The sequence below is a fragment of the Pteropus alecto genome, unplaced genomic scaffold, assembly GCF_000325575.1.
Source record: "Pteropus alecto unplaced genomic scaffold, ASM32557v1 scaffold95, whole genome shotgun sequence".
Taxonomy (NCBI): Eukaryota; Metazoa; Chordata; class Mammalia; order Chiroptera; family Pteropodidae; genus Pteropus; species Pteropus alecto.
In genome coordinates this window covers 13,947,506-13,967,565 of record NW_006441071.1, presented here as the reverse complement: position 1 = coordinate 13,967,565, position 20,060 = coordinate 13,947,506, and the positions used below count along the sequence as shown (strand labels likewise).

General features: G+C 36.4%; 1 protein-coding gene across 1 annotated transcript in view; it reads right to left on the bottom strand.

Annotated features, from left to right (window-relative positions):
* LOC102887693 (histone-arginine methyltransferase CARM1) overlaps positions 1 to 20,060 on the bottom strand; it is a 200,375-nt gene that overhangs the window by 84,846 nt on the left and 95,469 nt on the right. The window contains exon 5 of the mRNA XM_015594440.2: positions 778 to 893. Within this exon, the coding sequence (XP_015449926.2) occupies positions 778 to 893 (116 nt within the window). The remainder of the gene's footprint in view (positions 1 to 777; positions 894 to 20,060) is intronic.

The following is a 20,060-nucleotide window of genomic DNA, read 5'->3' as shown; positions in this document are numbered from 1 at the left end:
GGAAAGAGAAGGAGAGGGAGAGTAAACAACCCATGAGGCAGCACCTTCATGAGCTTCTAGGTCTTAGAGCCACGCTGGTCAAAGCAGGCTTAGCTTAACACACAGGTTAGCTAAGGCTTTGAGAGATAGAGTGACTAGGCTGCTCCTTACAATAGTTTCAGGCCTTGATCTTGAGCAGGTAAGTGCCCAGAAGCCCTTCCTAAAGCAGAGGCTATGACAGACCACAGATCAAGAATAACAGAAATAAGAAAAAGGGACCAAGGCCAAAAGGGATGGCCTTAATGAATTTCAGTGGTCTTGATAGAAAAATAAGTCTTGGACAGGATTCTTGGGTAAAGGTGGGGGTGGGGCAGAAGATAGTGATGGTGATAATTCCGATGGGGCGAGTCAGTTAGGTGATGTAGTGTATACAAATCTATGAGCATTGACAGTAAGAAATATCATAAATGTAGTTGTCACCATTTGGTAGCGTTTTCTATGTGCCAGGCACCATGTTAAGTGCTTCACATACATCCTCAAATCGAGTTAAATCATCACAACGATCAGATGAATTATGTTCCTCTGCTGAGGAAACTGAGACTCAGAAAGATACAGAAAATTGCTCAAGTCCTGACAACTTGATAAATGACAGAGTGAGGATTCCAATCTAGGTGATGCTGCTGCTGGTCAGGGGACCACACTTTTGGAGACACTGTAGCACAATATCAATTTTCTTCTCTACCCACCACCTTGCCCAGGTGTGTCACCTTGAAACAAGTCGATTCCACTTGGGGCAACTTCCCTGACCTGGAAGTACTGTGCAGCAGATGCCTCTTCTGTCCGTTGGCTGAACACCGAGTATTCTTTTTTCTCATTCCGGCATCTTTTCAAGGTATCTGAAAATGCGTTGAATTCTGTGAAGAGGAAGTAGCAAATCTGTTTCTACACCTTGGAAACTACAGAACTCACCACTGCCCTGTATAAAATTCAAACTGAGAAAATATTGGAAGATTAAAACAGCACGTTCATCTCTGAACACACATATGATAAGAAATGGCAAGGTGGAAATGGGTACTACTCTGAGGTGTGACATCCTTATTTATACTTGTCAGACATATTTACATTCACAAATATCAAGGAGAGAGCGTAACGGAACACAGACGGGAAGTGGGCTTATCAAATTTTTTTAGCACTGTCCTCGTAAAGCTTCCAGGCTTATTCTCAGTATGTGCTGTAGGGAAGGTGATTGTTGATGATAAAAATTATATATACACACACATATGTTTATGTGTGTGCGTGTGTGTATACATATGAATACGAAATATATGTGTATGTAAAGTTATATCTACTTCTATCTATATATTTATATCTATCTGTCTGTCTGTCTGTCTATCTAAAGTCTCGTTCTATTATCATAGTGACACTTTTTTTTCCGGTTAGTATTCTCTAGACACAGAGAAAAGGTAAAATAGCTAGGGATATGTAAATACAAAGGAATGCTTTCTATTATTTGAGGAAAAAAATACAAAAGTAAAGGTTCAAAAAATATCAGAAATGATATTACTAATAGGTAACATAGCATGCACAGTTATCCAATTTGGTGACTTCTGCCTTAGAAATCTCTCTCGAATCTTGCCCAGTGGTCCTCATTGCCTGTGACCTCTTCTCTCTCCACCACTGGCATGTGACCAGGTCTTTCCCTTCTGGCCACGTTGGATCCCTAACGCACAGCACTTTCTGTTCACCAAGAGCTCTAGCCCTTCACGCTCTCCACCCCTGCCTGGGTACCCTTCAGGGCTAATCCTTTCACACGCATGACCTACACTATGTCCTGGGCACTCCGCCATGTTGAAGCACGTACAGATTCCCAGATCATCCTGGTCCTGGCCTGGCTTCCTGACACTGAAACCTCCCATCTCTTCTGTTTAGATTACCTTTTGACATCAGACTCCTATTCATTCTCCAAGATTCAGTTCAACCAACATTTCCTCATTGCTGTGTTCTGGAACACCCACAGGCAGAATTATTTACTGTAATACGGTGGGCCTCGACGATTGGCTATACATCAGAATCACCTGGGAAGAAATTTTTAAATCTGGATGCTGGACTCTCATTCTACACCTGGTAATTCCACACTATAGTGGAGACGAGCATCTCTATTTTTTCAAAAGCCTCCAGAGTTGTTTTCATGTATAGCTAGGGATGGGAACCTTTACTCTAACCTCACGATTTTAGCCTATCATTGTATTTTACTGAATTTGTCAATTTTTTAAAATGCCCATCTCTCTATATCAAACTCTTTTAGGGCATAGTTTAGGGGTTTGAGCCTTATTTATCTCTATTCTTCAAAACATGGTGTTAATGCAGCAGCCACCCAATAAATACATCTGAAATGTAAATTTGGAGAAATGACTAATGAACTGATGAAACTATTTTCAATTGGTGAGGCAGAGCTGTGAAGCCCTAGGGCTAATCCACGTGGGGATAGATAGTTTGAGAAAAAATCTTGTTGGGGAATAAATGTGTAAATACACCTAATGAGTTCCTATTCTGCTCAAGTGGAATGTCATCTACTGTCAAGAAATTTGGAGTTGGGTAAAGGGAGGGATTCTTGTTGGAAATACAAATCAAGATTAGGTTTACAATGTATCCTGAACATTAATGATCCACTATCTTCTAAATGTTTGTTCTAATTTATAAACCCTCACTTAGCTAATCTTACCATGTGTATTTCTCTTTTATGAAAACAGAATGGTTCTTCGGTTAAAAATTTATCTCCATTATTAAGTTTCATATCAATTTTTCATCTTTTGCAATTCTACTTTTACTTAAAAAAAGGGATGCAAATGATTTTAAAATAATTACAAAACCAACATGTAAAAAGTTTTTAAAAATTTTTAAAAGGCAATAAATCAAAAAGAAGAAAATAAAAATAATAATCCCATTACACAAGTTATTATTGTTAACATTTTGGTATATGTTCTTTCAGGAGTTGTGTGTGTGTGTGCATGTAAAAATTCCTCTTCTTTACAATATTGTATCATTATTTTGTAACCATATTTTTTAATTTAAGTATTACAAATGACTTCCCAATTAGTCTCTTCAACCTCATTATTAAAGGATATATGTTTTGGAAATTCATGACTATGTCATAATTTAACCAATTCCTTGAGGTTGGATTACCAGCCCCAACCCAGGTTTATTATATCAGAATGGTGGGGCCAAGTATCCATTTTTAACTGTGTCTTTGGTGATTCTGGTGATAAAATATTTTTGAAAACTCCAGGTAATAAATATAGCAACAGCAATATTATAAGAATGCTACAATACAGTAAAGGAGACATCATTCCTTCACATTATCCCACACATGAAATCAACAGATTAATCAATATTTCCATTCTCATAACTTTTTTTTGTTATTCTCTTGCAATTAAAAAAGTATGTAACTTAATCATAAAATTTAGAAACGTAAAAAAGAAAGCCAGGAAGGAAAAATAATTTCCAGATAAAACCACTAATATATTGAAATGGAATCTCCCAGTAATTTTTCTTTGTATTCTATGCTTTATCTCTTAATTATTTACATATTTACATATTTTATTTACATATTTACAATAATAATATTGTACTCTATTGTTTTACAACCTACTTTTCACTGAGCAATATATCATTAGCTTTTACTGTGTGCTCTTGTTTCTCCGATTTGTTCTCAGGGGCAACATCAGAGACTCAGTAGATACTAATTTAAACAAGGTTTTTAACCATGTTCCTTCAAAATCTGGACCTAGTTATTTACTTATCAAATTCTACTGGGTGTCAAAAACAACCAAGTCTGTTAAACTAGAATTTCCTATATTTGTATAGGAAATTTTACTCCTTTTTTAAAGGAGTAAAATATTTAAAACACTTTAATGTTTTTAAATGTATAATATTTAAAAACTTTAATGTTTTAAAACTTTGTTGGATGAAAACTCTTAACAAGCTATGTAACATAATAAATACCATATATGACAAGCCCACAGCTAACCTCATATTCAACGGTAAAAAGCTTTTCCTTTAAGATCAAGAATGAAACAAGAATGCCCACTCTTGCCATTCTTATTCAAAAGAATACTGGAATTCCTAGCCAGATCAATTAGTAATGTAAAACAAATAAAAAGCATTCATATTAAAAAGGAAGAAATGAAACTGTCTCTATTTGCAGATGACATGATATTATATGTAAAACAAAAGAGACTCCACGAAAACAGAATTAATCAACAAATTCAGTAACACTGCATGATACAAAATCAATATACAAAATTCAGTTGTGTTTTAAATACCAACAATGAACTATCACAAAGAGAAATTAAAAAACAATGCCCTTTACAATTGCATAAGAAGAATAAAATCTTAGGAATAAGCTGAACCAAGTAGGTAAAAGATATATACACTGAAAACTATGGCATTGATAACAAAATTTAAGATAATATAAATAAATGGAAATATATCTGTGTCCATGGTTTAAAATAATTAATATTGGTAAAATGTTCATACTATTCAAAGCAAGCTATAGATCAATGCAATTCCTATCAAAATTCCAATGGCATTTTTCACTGACATGGAACAAATAATCCTAAAATTTGTATGGAACCACAAAAGACCCTGAATAGCCAAAGCAATCCTGAGAAAGAACAAACCTGGAAGCATCACACTTCCTGATTTCAAATCATATTACAAACTGTAGTAATCACACCAGTATAGTATCAGCATAAAAAAAACACATAGATCTATAAAACAGAATAGAGTCTACAAATAAACTTGATCATATATAGTCAATCAATTTACAACAAAAGAGCAGAGACTATGTAATGAAAAGGTAGTCTCTTCAATAAATGGTGTTGGGAAAATTGGACAGCCACATGCAAATGAATGTAATTGGACTATTTTACAAAAGTCAACTCAGAATAGATTAAATATTTGAACATAAGATCTGAAACTGTAAAATTCCTATAAGAAAACATCAGAGGAAGAACCTCAACATTGATCTTGGCAATGATATTTTAGGTTTGGCAGCCAAAGCAAAAACAAACAAGTAGGACTACACCAAACTAAAAGCTTCTGCACAGTGAAGGAAACCATCAACAAAATGAAAAGGCAACCTACTATGTGAGAGAATATATTTGCAAATAATATATCTAATAAGGGGTTAATATCCAAAATATAGAAATAATTCTCACAACTCAATAGCAAAAAAAAAACCAATAGTCTAATTTAAAAATGAGCAGAAGACCGAAGTAGACATTTTCCCAAAAAGCACATACAGATGGCCAAAAGGTACATGAAAAGATGTTCAAGATCACTATTCATCAGGGAAAGGCAAATCAAAACCACAATGAGATATCACCTTACACCTCTTAGAATGGCCATCATCAAAAAGACTATATATAACAAGTGTTAGTGAGGGTGCAAAGAAAAGGGAACCCCTGTGCATTGTTGGTGGGAATGTAAATTGGTACAACTGTTATGGAAAACAATATGAAATCTCTTCAAAAAATTAAAAGTAGAACTACCATATGATCCAGCAATCCCACTTCTGGGTACTTATCCAAAGGAAATGAAATCACTGTCTCCAAGAGCTATCTGCACTCCCTTGTTCATTGCAGCATTATTCACAATAGCCAAGACATGGAAACGACCTAAGTGTTTGTTAATGGATGAATGTATAAAGGTCATACACGTGTGCGTGCACTTTTTTCCCAATGGAATATTATACAGCCATGAGAAAGAAGGAAATCTTATCTTTTGTGACAACATGGATGAACCTTGAGGGCATTATGTTAAGTGAAATAAGCCAGACAAAGAAAGACAAATACAGCATAATATTACTTATATGTGTAATCTGAAGAAGGAAAAAGCCAAACTCATAGAAATAGAGAGTAGAAAAATAGTTGCCAGGAGCAAGGGTCTGTGGGAAATAGGAAGAGAACGCTAATGTGGTACAAATGTTCACGTATAAGATAAATAAGATATGAGGTGCTAATATATAACCTGGTTACTATTGCTGATAAGTGTATTGTAACTGAAATTTGCTAAGAGAGAATTTAAATATTCTCACCAAAATAAAAAATAAAAAATAAAAAATAAATTCTGACATACTGAAAAATAAAAAAGATATTAGATAATATTTACTCAGCCCCAGTCTCCTGGCACCTCTCAAATTCCCCCTGAGTTCTCAGAGATTGCCAGCAGTGGTTTGTGTCATCCATCTGTGAGTTATTTTCATCCCGGGCATCTCAGATATGTGGGTTTTCAAAGTCTACGGTAAATTCATTTGTTCAACAAATAGTCAGTTGAAAGTCTCCATCCTTTGGGGAAACTTTGAGCTTTTGTGTGTGAGAAATAATGGCTGTCTAATTTAGTGATTAGGATGTGTGGCAAGTTGAAAACTATTGCTTTTGGTTAAAAAGGTAAAGTAACAGCTAATCTCCTTGTGTCCCCAAAAGAAAATGTAAAAGAGAACCTTCAGTGAAGTTTTGCATTAAATCAGCAGTCATGCAATACATAAATAGCCTTCCAAAATAAATACTAATTTGGATGTATCAGCTCTACTGTGTTTGCTACTTAAAAAAACATATTATTACTTATAGACACTCTAGTCATAACTCTATAATCCTGGCACAGGGACCATGTTTGACATAACAAAAATCAGGGTCTCCACCTTGAGAAGTTTGAGATGAATTTATAGAATTTAGGCAATAAGAAGCATCCTGGCAAGTCCAGGAATCAGCATCACTAACTCCTGCCTGTGGTGAATTCTGTCACAGTGGCTGCCAGGAGAATGAATGTTTTCTTCACACATCATCCTTACCTCTAATGGTTAAATAAATGTCTGTAAATAAAGGAAATGTCTGTGTTTCCATATGATGCATAAAGATACAAAAAATAAAAAATAAAACCACCGGAATTTAAAAAGGAAAGAAATTTAATTATTGATCTCTCCCCTCCCCTCCACCTCCAGGATGGACCTGGACTCTAATAGCCACAAAGGCACTGTCTTCACCTTTCGGGCTGCTACAACAAAGAACAATAAACGGGGTGACTTATCAACAACAGAAATTTATTTCTCATAGTTTGGTGGCTGGAAGTCTGAGATAAGGGTTCCAGCATGGTTGGGGTCCAGGAAGAACTCTCTTCCAAGTTGTAGACTGTCGACTTCGGGCTGTGTTCTGACATGGTGGATGGACAGGAGCAGGGAGCTCTCTGGGGTCTCTTTTATAAGGACATTAATCTCATTTATGAGGGCTCTACTCTTATGATCTAATCATTTTCAAAGGCCTCTAAATATCATCACATTGGGGATTAGGTTTCAACATATGAATTTGGGCAGGAGGGCACAAACATTCAATCTATGGCAACGTTCACTGGAGAATGCAAAATGAGATGCAGCAATGATAATCTGTCTTCTCTCTAATTCTCCAAACTACGGGGAGGGACTTTTGGTAAGATAAATGAGGGGATCTTTAAATCCAGCAGGTAATTTTGCTTTTGGAGAACATTTCTGCAAGGAGTACAATTTTGGGGGGATGGAGGAGCCTTTTGGTCTGCAGGCGCCATTTGTTTGTAAGATGCCATTAATTCTGTATATCCAAGATGGCTCCCAGAGGATAGAAAGAAAGGCCAGCTGTTTAGAGCATAATCAAGTCTAAATGGATGTTCACATTTGCATACTGACTTCTTCAGCTGCCAAGGGCAGAAAAGGTGGGATGATGTGGGTCAGAATCTCTGCTCTGGAATAAAGAGGTTTCTCTAAAGTATTTCCCAAAAGTCTGATCACTGAGGCAGCGTCTATAAGGATGGGAAACCACCCTCAAATACTAGTAAAAGCCAAGTCTGTCTGACACAGTTTAAAATGGGAACTCCTTTCAAAGAACACATTTATCCATACTGTTTCTCAAAGGGATGACCTGGTGGAACTGCCACTGTAACCACTATGTCTGTAAAGCATCATGTTTTGTCATTTTTTGTCTCAAGTACATAAACATAATTTTCTGTATCATATAGACATTCACTAAGGACACGGCAGTTCCATGCTATAGCCATAGCTTATTTTCCTTTTGATTCTCGGTCTCGATTTAGGTCTCTTCTTGACAAACCATTACTTTGCAATTTTAGCATGTAGTTACATTTGTAGATCAATAATGACTACTGAGGTGCACCGTTTCCCTTCTGTTCTGTACTCCTAAAAGAACAGATTGAAGGAAACTGTTTCTGTTTGCTTGCTTCTCTTAAAGAGCTGCTATTTACAAGTGATACTGCCTGTGATGCCTTACATAAAAAGTTTATTTACCTAGATACTAGCATCTTTCTGTGACAAGAAAGGGTAATACCTGTCTGAATGCCTCAGCTGTTCTGGCCACATGTCCCAAAATTATACCAGAAAATCCACAACTGACAATATAGAGTGTAGATTTTTTAAAAATAATGATACATCAAACTCTAGACATTGCTGTAGAACTGCATCTGGGCTATCGTGAATAATTTTAACAGCCCATTTTAATTCTCTCTAATCTATCAGCTCAAGTTCGCTAAATTAAGCTCTATTTACTGGGTACCTAAGGTAGTAAAAACTATCTATTTTTCTATAGTCAGTTTCATGGTTTCATGGTCTAGATACTTTCCCCTTGGAATGGATATGGCTTAGGATAGACTGCAATGATCTGGTCAGAGCTGGAGAAGGAAGATTGTGTTTTAGGGCATCATTCAAGCAGAATTAATGTAATGCCAACAGCTGTAATGGTTTTCTCTCCATCAATCCCTTATTAGTTCTCTGCACCACCTATGGCAAAATAAGGACTATTTTGTTTGTCTAGTTGCTTATTTTTTCTTTGTCTTACCCAATAAAATATAGAATCTAGGATGGTAAAAAGATTTATTCACCATTAAGTCCTAGAGTTTACTATACCTGGCACATAATAAGTATCCAATAAATATCACTGAATGAATGAGTGGATGAACACGTTCTCTTTGTTCCCCCTTCCTGTCTTCTGTCTTCCACTTTCTGTCTTCCCTTTCGTTTTCCTTTGGTATCCCTTTCCACTCTCACCTCCTGACTGGTGCAGTTCTCCCAAAGCGATTGCCTTTGAATGTAGAATTTATTTTCTCACCGACTCATTTATTCCCGAATCAGAGGTGAACTTAACAATCACACAGTTGTTTTAGTTAGGTATCACTGCTATAACCAAATTATCTTTGGGCTGTGATGAATTTTAAGTCAAAATCTATTCACTGTCTGAACTCCTAAATGTCAACATTACCATTCTCTTCTCTTCCCTCTCTCTTAATGAAGAGGAACATAATATTTGCATAAGAAAGTTACCAAATCTTCTTCATCCTAACTCCTGAAGTTAGATAAATGCAAACTGAATTTTAGGTCATTATCTGTACAGATATACTGTGCGTGTGTGCGCACATACATATTTCAAGAGAAAGGCATAGCAGTCTCAGGTGGTGAGAGTTGAAGCAGGGTAGAAAAATGAATAAAATCCAAACATAAATCCTTGCAGGGGACTCTGGTGCTCAGCAAAATTTAACAAAAGGATGGCCTTAAGAAAAACCTCATATAAGCAGGTTTACTTAGTAAAGTAGCAAAAGATTTAGAAATAAAGTAGATTATCTGAGTGTCCAACATTACTACAAGACACTAGGTTTCTATTGCATATATGAGAAAACTAGAAAAATGGACAGTTTCTCCAATTTTCAAGCTAATTTCTCTTGTATTGCTTTGTCTCTTTTTAAAAAAGAATTTGTCTACAGTCTTTGAAAGCAACGGCCCGATCAGCCTCTTTTAAAACAAAGGTACTTATAAGCTCTAAGAATGTATTATTTGGCTTTGCTCTTCTTTCAAAGCCTTACAATTAGCAATCAAATCTATAATTTGTAATCTATATTAACACTTACCTAACACTCTTTTTGTGCAACCTAAACATTACTACAAAGCACTGGGGAGGACTATTGGGGTGTATTTGTCACATCTCTAAATGTCAAGAATCTTATGCAAAACAATTGCGCCGCAGATCTTATCAAATTTCAAAAGCAATTTTATGCATATTTAAAATGAATTAAACACTGAGGTAACCAGCATTGACCTAAACATTAATAAAATAGTGAGCTTCACCATTTGTGAAAGTAATAACAGGTTGTTCATTTGTTTGAATATTGAACCAGGTCCCTGGTCCCTGTGGGATCCTAATGGACTTGCTCTTACATTCCACCCATCGACAAGGAAAGCCCAAGTTCTAAGAACTGTGTGTGGTCTCTAATAAGCAGAAGGATCAGGGGTCAGCCCTGGACAGAGGAATAACTGACTAAGCCAGAGCAGGAACAAGATTCTAAGAAAAGGATATCAGCAAAAACTCCTGTTGGTAAGCTGTGGAAATTCAGCTAAGTTTAACTGAGATAGGAACTTTATGGCTCACAAAACTGAAAAACCCTGGATTAAATTTCATTTTCAAGAACGGCTGTATCCAGAAGTTCAAATGATAGTGTTAGATCTGGTTCACTCGCTCTCTCTCTCTCCCTCTACACACACACACACACATACACACACACACCTCACTCTATCTTTATCTCTAACTTTCTATGTCTCTTTCTTGCTCCCTATTTTTCTGTTTCAGCTTCATGCTCAGGGAAGCTTCCCCCTCACAGGACAAGACAAGAATCACAGGACAAGGATAAGCATCTCCAGAACTACAAGATCAGCAAGCCCAGTCCTTCCAAAATGTTTCAATAAAAGCCCCAGATTGAGTCTCATTGAACCAAGTTAAAGACCTCTCTCTGAATCAATTGCTATTCCCAGGGATCAGTGTCAATTGATGAGACTTGAGTCAGCTCTATCCAAACCCACAGGAAAATTGAGCTTCTGTTACCCAAAGAAAAGGTGAGTAGATTAAAGGCAGCCAAACCACAGCTCACCACTACTGAAAGAGAGGTAGAAACATTATAGACTAAGTTAAAAAAGGGGAAGTATGAGTGAGAAAATCTATGTGCTTCAGGGGGCAAACTGAAGAACAGTGAGCCATGGAAAACAGACACTCAACTTCTTGGCTTATAAAATCTTTGAGCTTTGGCTAGCCTAAACTCAGGTTTTGCTCCCAGCATCTGGCTGTTATTGCGAAAGATCATTACAAAGCAAATGATCTAACATTTCTGGTTCTATAACATGTTGAATCCCGAACACTGTCACAGTTACCAGCTTTATTTTCCTGTCCACATTCTCTAAGAGTATTTGGCCCTGCTCATGGCTCCTGATGTTCTGTTTACACTATTGGATCCCATATCTCACCTAGCAGATTAGTTAAGAATGAGCTGCTGACCAAAGGTATCTCAGCCTGAACCAAGAGACCCAGACACTGTAAGAAACAGAGACTGGCTCTGAGCTCTATAGGGGGGTTGTGAGTCTACATCTTGTATTGCCCAATTTATGCCTTCTATCCTGGAGAAATGATTGATCGTGTTCTCTTTAACACTCAAAAAGAGTCCTGTTTGGATGATAAATAATTGAGTCATCCTAGCCATAAGGTAATGTACTCTTGGGGGAGGTGACCATGCTGGGTCAAATGCAGGAGGAAGAGGCAACTAAGAGAGATGATCAGACAGAAGGATGCAGATGAGGGAGATGATGCAAGCAATGTCTACATGATGGTTCCAGGACACTCTGCTCCTCTGCCTCGACTTCCATGAAACATTTCCTTATAGTAACTTCTTCTTTTTGACTTGAGCTACTTTGTAGAGGTGGCCTTGACTACAACAGAAATTCCCCCACTTAACATTTTTTTTTCCGAGTTTTTGCCAGTTTACTGAGTTTTTCAGTTTGAGTTTTCTCTACTCTAGAGATGAATCAGTCAATTTGCATTTGGGCTCATTGATACAATTGTGGTTTAGCCGATGACAGCAAAGACCCTCCCATAGTCACATTACCTAGGATTAAGATTGAATTCCACAAACCACCTGGTTACTTGAAGGTCACTAGACTTGTAGAAATACAAATGGTACCTCAGTTAACTGAGGCCAGAATGCACCTTCTAGAACATTTAACATATATTCACAGAGGGATTAATTTATTTATGTGGCAGCATGAGCCATTATTCAATTAGGTCTCATGGCTTCCCAAAGTCTCTGCATGCCTCCCAGCAAGTAAAGTAGCACAGGTGAACCCCAAACAGGTGGTATAAAGGCACATTTCCAATCTGATTAGATTTATAGTTTTTAAAATGATGTATAACAACTTAAATTAACATTTTTATGGCTGCCTATGCCATACTCCCTACATTCTCAAAACATACCCCAACTTTGAGTAAGCATTAATATAACCCGACATAAATTTAAAACATTTTTTAAATTTTTATTTTACAATTAAAGTTGACATTCAATATTATTTTATATTAGTCTCAGGTGTACAGCATAGTGGTTAGACATTTATATAATTTATGAGGTGATCCCCCTGATTAGTCTAGTACTCACCTGGCACAGTACTTAGTTATTACAATATTATTGACTATATTCCCTGGGCTGTACTTCATATCCTCGTGACTGTTTTGTAACGACCAATTTGTACTTCTTAATCCCTTTACCTTTTTCACCCAGTCCCACTCCCAACTTCCCCCTCCCATCTGGCAATCACCAGTTTGTTCTCTGTATCTATGAGTCTATTTTCATTTTGTTAACCTAACATAAAATTTTTTTTAATTGAAATAGCAGCCTGTGCCTTCAGCACATAATGTTCAAGGCACTTCATCTTGCCAAGTAAAAACTTAACATAATAGTAGACATAAAAAGCTCTCTGGGCTTTCTCTTTATATATTATCTGTAAATGAATAAGACAAAAATACCTATAAACTCAGTTGAGAAATGCTGTACCTGTTGCAAGGCAAAAAGATTTCAAGTCACATAAAAAGATCAGTTCAGATGACAAGTAACATCTTTTGGTTTTGCAATAAAGCCTTCGAGATCTAGCTCTCTTCTGATTCAAACATGGATTTAACAATAATTCTACAGAGTTGTGCTGCCTTACAGGAAATTAATCCTGTCTTTATTTTGAAGAAAGCAAAATGGACCTACCATAGTTTTCTCAATGACATGAATCTATAATTGATTAAAAGCACGGATGTGCATGTATGTTCTTATCTCAATCTCTTTGCTCTTGTTTTCTCATTCACATTTACATAGCTGATTTATTGGGTATAAAATGACTGACCAGAGGCTGAATCTAGCCCAAAGGGGAACGTTCTGTATTGGAAGGTATTTTAAAATTTGGCCATCATATGTCTTAAAAATCAGAAAAATCTCACAGGAAATGTGAATATCCAGCTAAAATTGTACAGCATTATATCCATGGGTCTGAATTTCTCTGTGGCAACAATTAACATGAGGGAAGTAGCTGGCGATACCTTATGAATAAATACGAGATTTCCAGTACACCAGAGCTGCCACCATTCTCTCTTACTTGCAACCAGTCCACTTCATGCATTTGCATGACCTACCTGGGCCCTGTAGGCATTTAAGTCTGTGCCCCCATATCTCCAAGGATCCATTATAAAAGTTAGTAGAGAGCAAGACTGCAACTTAAAATATCAACTATTTCCCTTCTATTAGTAAGCATCATGAAATCATAAAAGCTAAGGAAAATGACAGTCAATCCACTTTATCATGCTATCTTTTCAATCATGTGTTTCATTTTAAGATTGTATGATAAGTTGAGCTTCTTGGCAATGCCTTCATTTGCCTATTTTGTATAGACACTTACGAAGGCAGGTTCAAACTCTAAGTCTAGAGCTGTTAGATAAAGTCCTATGAATCATTCACTATCATTCCCAACTTATTTTCACATAAATATGGAACTGATGACTGACCTACAGTGTGATTTCAGCTGTGAAGGTGAGTTTTTATTAGACCATCCACCTCCCCCTTATATCCCCTGTAATTACAGATGATCTAGGGCAGTGCTCCCCAACCTTTCTGTCACCAGGGACCAGTGCCTCTATGAGAATCTAATGTCTGATGTTTTGAGGTGGAGCTGAGGTGATGATGCTAGCGCTGGGGAATGGCTGCAAATACAGATGAAGCTTCACTTGCTTGCCTGCCGCTCACCTCTTGTTGTGTGGCTCATTTCCTAACAGGCCATGGGCCGGTACCGGACCATAGCCCAGAGGTTAGGGACCCCTGATCTAGGAGACTCAGAAGTTTGACATCTATAGTTGAAGACTAGTGCCACACAGGAAGGATGTCCATAGCACTGCATTGCATTATCATCATCTTGTAACAAACTGACCCAAACATCTACTTCTATTATAAGCAAACAGTGAATTTAGCAATAGTTGAATGAATGCTTCCTGGTTGACATCAATCTGTACTTTCCTCATATGGAATGGTGGATAACATGGACCCAAAGTCAGAAGAATTAAATACAGGGATATTGGTTATCATTCAATGTTTTCTTAACTACAACCAGCAGTTCTCTTTATGTGTATGGCTTACCCGAAGCTTTAACCATAATCCAGCTCTAGATTGAGCAGTGAGTTTAGATCCCTGATACTCTGGGATGAAGAATACTCCCAAACTTACTAGAAACCCACTTTAAACATTTTCGTCAAATCTCAATGCCAAGAGAAGCTTTGTTTGACATATTCTGCTTACTTGCCATATTCTGCTCTGTCCCTTGTGGGTATTGGGAATCCTGTAAATCAACAGTGTTTCCTCTTTTGCTAGGATACTCAAAGCCAAAACCATGAGTCAGGAGTAATATTTGTGGGTCCTATAATATGCAGATTTTAATTTCCTTTTGACCTATCTTCTGTACTTTCTATATTTTCCTTGAACTCACGTAAATGTGTGTGGGAACTCAACTTCTCAGTAGAAAATCTTAGGAGATGGATGTATGATAGATCTACTGATTCCATCATGACTGTATGAAGATTTAACAAAGACTGGTTAAATCCTTCTGCAATTTTCTGCCTCACTTTCCACTCTGCTATGAACGGCAAATACAGGAACTTTGGAAGCAAGAGTGTTGGTCCCATATGCTGAAAGCAGATGGGAGCTGAACTGTCTTCACAGTAGCAGCTGCCCAGGAACCAAAATAAAGAGGAGGATGCTGGGGGAAAGAGCACGAAGAGAGAGAAACACAAAAGAGCAATCGGGAGCAGAGAAGAGAGAGACTTTCTGCTACCAGACTCAGCCATGGTTAAAAAGTGAGCACGCATTTGCAAACTGCTCAATTTGATAATATTTTCACATTTATGGTGTCACTAAATTCAATCTCCATTGCCAAGAGGTATGATGATCTCCATTTTACAAATGAAGGAGACATACAGACACAGTGTTTTCAGAGTCAAATTAGCAAGGCTGATGTTCATCCAATACTAGTTTCTGCATTCTAGAAAGTAAGAAATTCTAAAACATGGAAAATCCTGAAGGGGAACGTTCTGTATTGGAAGATACTGTTATGTACTAATCGAGGGTGGCTTGGAAAAAAAGGGGCAAAGACACAATTGATGTAACATAACTAATAGGGAAATGACTTCAGCTGCAGCCAGAGGGATTGGCTAGACAGAGATTTTAAGTGTTATAAAATCTTTACAGCAAAGGGTTCTCTGTATGTAAGTACAAAATGTCTTTCCTTGGAGATGTTTCTTTGAAAACTAGTTATCTATTATTCCACACTGGCAAAATTTAGCCAAAAATTTATTTAAAAATTGCTTTAGCTGATTTATCAATGTCCATATAAGCCAGGTAACTGTCAACTATACAATGTATGATTTATCACAGTAAAGCAACAAGAACATCAAGTTTAGAGTGACGTCATCATCACAGCCCAATAAGACATCCTTCATTCTTATCCTCCCCTTCCCCAACAATAACAATTTGGTAACCATCTACAGACAAAAGGATTTTTATGAAGGCTGTGGGGTCTAGCACCACACACCAGAGAACCAGGAGGATAATAGACATACAGATCTTGGTCACAGCTGAGGACCCTGCAGTGGCCCATGAACCAGCTTCTGGCCTTCTTAGTCATGGCCTGCGCATCCCTGGAAAATGCTGTCTTAGAAATAACCCTTGGATGACAGAGCCTTCGTAGAAGTGTAGGTTTCCAGCACAGAAGTGCCAGCACACCACTGGAGCAAAAAAGATATAAATCTGGATGTATTAGAGAAGATAATAAGAATAGTTTGACTTTACTTGCATTAACCCTTCCCCACGGCAATACAGCTTAGGGACAAGAGAGATCTTCTCAGCCCATGATTTCCACCATGGGGAAAAGTGAGAGCAGGTAAGTAAGCACATGGCTTCCCTAGCTGTGCAGGGCACTACCAAAGTGGCTCATTTTTCTCTACCTCAAGTACTAAATCATGAGCAGCATGACTGGCAGGTGGGAAGAGACTAGGAGAGTGGCAGATAGGACTCCTAGAGGGCATTAAAGGGACACAGATCTTAATAACTGCATCATGGACTCCATCAGAAGTCTGCCCACAAGTTGCTGGGAACACCTTGCCTGCAGATATCCCCAAAAGGCCCATCCCCAGCACTCTGCACATCTCTTACACACACCTCTGTCCTGTGGCCAGCTCTCTATGTAAGCTCCTAAAGGTGGCAGTGAAAACAGACAGCTAGTGAGCATATACAAAAAATTGGCCAAATCTGCAGGCCAGGGAGAAACCACAAACTTAAGCTTTAGTACCACCATTGGAAAAACAATGGGAGACTGTGAGCACTCAGCCTGGTGCACTGAAGCATCAAGAGAAGGCATTTAAGCTTAAGAATTCTGTCATAAGAGGGAACAAGAAAAGTGGAGCTGTTGTATCCATAGTTCTGAGACAGGCTCAGAATCATTAGCAGGGCTGACAGAAGGTACTTCTCTCCCAGTTACTAAAAACTGGAGGAAGGAATGCTACTTCAGATGTGAAGATATCAATGCAAAATGTCCAGGAACATGGAAAAATCAAGGAAACATAACATCACCTATGGATCACAACAATCTTCTAGCAACCAAATACAAAAACACAGAGATCTGTGAATCACCTAGTATATAATTCAAAATAGCTGTTTTAAGGAAACTTGATGAGCTACATGAAAACACAGAAAGATAATACAGTGAAATCAGGAAAACAATATATGTACAACATGAGAAGTTTAACAGAGGTAGAAACCATAAAAAAGAATCAAACAGAAATTCTAGAGCTGAAGAATACAATAAATGAAATGAGAAAATGCAATAGAGAATATCAACAGCAGAATGAATCAGCAGAAGAAAAAAATCTGAGTTAAAAGAACTTTAAAATAATCCACTCAGAAGAAAACAAAGAGAAAAGAATGAAGAAGAGTAAATAAAGCACATCCGATTTATGAAATACCATAAAAAGAAACAATTTGCAAATTACTGGAGTTACAGAAGGAAAAGGGAGAGAGAGAGAAAGATGACTTAATGGAATAATGGCTGAGAATTTCCCAAATGTGGAGACAGATTTGACTATCAAAGTTCATAAAGTTCATAAGTCCCTGAGCAATCACAACTTAAACAGATTGTTCCCAAGACATATCAAAAATCAAAGACAAAGAATTTTTTTTAAAAGAAGAGAAAAGAAGCTTTCAAATTGCAAGGGAACCCTCATTAGAATATCAGTGGACATCAAGAGAAGAAGAAAGAAATAAGGTAACTATAAAACAATTAATAAAAATGGCCAGAAAACAATTAATAAAAATAGCATTAGTAAGTCCTTAACTATCAATATTTACTCTAAATGTAAATGGACTAAATTTGCCAATCAAAAGGCATAGAGTGGCTGGATAAATATAAAAACAAGACCCAACTGTATGCTGCTTACAAGAGACTTACTTCAGCTTTAAGGACACACATAGGCTCAAAGTGAAGGGACAGATATGCAAGTGAAAACCAAAAGAGAGCAGGAGTAGCTATAATTATATCAGAAAAAAAATAGACTTTAAATGAAAACTGTAAAAAACAGACAAAGAAGGTCATTATATAATGATAAAGGGCTCATTAATCAAAAATATAATAATCACAAATATATATGCACCCAACATTGGAGCATCTAAATATATTAAGCAAATACTAGCAAATCTGTAGGAAGAAATAGGAAACAATACAATAATAGTAGGGGACTTCAATACTCCACTATCAACAATAGACAATCAATAAGAAAATGTAGGACTTGAACTATATGTTATATCAAATGAACATAATTGATGTATATAGAATAGTTTATCCAAAAGCAGAATACACATTCTTCTTAAATGCACACAGAACATTCTCCAGGATAGATAATATGATAGTTCACAAAAAAGTCTTAACAAATTTAAGACTGAAATCATACTAGTATCTTTTCTGACCACAAATGCATGAAACTAAAAATTAGTTATAGGAAGAAAGTTGAAAAATTCACAAATATGTGGAAATTAAACAACACACTCCTGAAACATCTGTAGATCAAAGAAGAAATAAAATAATATATTGAGACAAAGAAAAATTAAAACATAACAAACCCAAACCTATGAGATGCAGCAAAAGCAATTCTAGGAGGGAAGTTCATAATGATAAACAACTATATAAACAAAGAAAAAGGATCTCATATAAACAACCTAACTTTCTATCTCAAAGAATTAAAAAAAGGGAAAAAAAACTAAATCAAAATTACAGGAAGGAAGGAAATAATAAAGGTTAGAGCAGATATACACAAGACAGACTCCAGAAAAACAATAGATACATCAACAAAACTAAGAGCTATTTTTTTCAAAAGACAAAATTGACAAACTTTTAGCTATACTATCTTAACAAAAAGAAGACTCAAATGAGTACCATCAGAAATAAAAGAGGAGACTTTACAACTGATACCACAGGAAGACACAGGATTATAAGAGACTATTATGAAAATTATACGCCAACAATTTGGATAATAGAAGAAATAGATAAATTCCTAGAAACATACTAATTACCAAGGCTGAATCATGAAGAATTAGAAAATATGAACAGAACGATTATGAGTAAGGATATTGAATCAGTAATAAACAACAACAAAAACCTTCCAATGAAGAAAAGCCCAGGATCAAATGGTTACCCTGCTAAATTCTACCAAACATTTAAAGAAGAAATAATGTCAATCGTCTCACAAAAACTGAAGAAGAGAAAACACTCTCAAACTCAATTTACAAGGCCAGCATTACCAAAGCTAGATAAGGACACTGCATAAAAAGAAAACTACAGGCCATTATCCTTCATGAATATAGGTGCAAAAATTCTCAACAAAATATTACCAAACTGAATTCAATAGCAAATTATAAGGATTATTCCCGGAACACAAGGATAGTTTAACATATGCAAATAAATAAATGTGATATACCACATTATAGAATAAAATATAAAAAAATCCTATGATCATCTCAGATGCAGAAAAAAATCTTTGACAAAATACAACATCCTTTTATAATGAAAACTCTTAACTAATTAGGTATAGAAGAAATGTACCTCGACATAATAAAGACCATATATGACAAGCCCACAGCTAATATCATACTCAGCAGTGAAAAGCTGAAAACTTTTTCTCTAAAAATCAGGAACAAGACAAGGATGTCTACTCTTGCCACCTCTATTCAACACAGCATGGGAAGTCTTAGTCAGATCAATTAGGCAATAAAAAGAAATAAAAGGCATGCAAGTCAAAAAAAGAAAAAATGTCTCTATTTGCAGATGTCATTATATTATATAGAACACCCTAAAGACCCCACCCAAAAATTGTTAGGATAAAGGAATTCAAAAAAGTTGCAGGATACAAAACAATATACAAAAAGCAGTTGCATTTCTATACACCAACAATATAACATCTGAAAAAGAAATAAAGAAAACAAATTTACTTACAATAGCATCAGAAACAATACTTAGGAATAAATTTAACCAAGGAGGCGAAAGATCTATACAATGAAAACTATAACACTTAGATAAAAGAAATTGAAAAACATGAATAGATGGAAATATATTCCATGTTAATGATTCAGAAGAATTAATATTAAAATGTCCAAACTATCCGAAA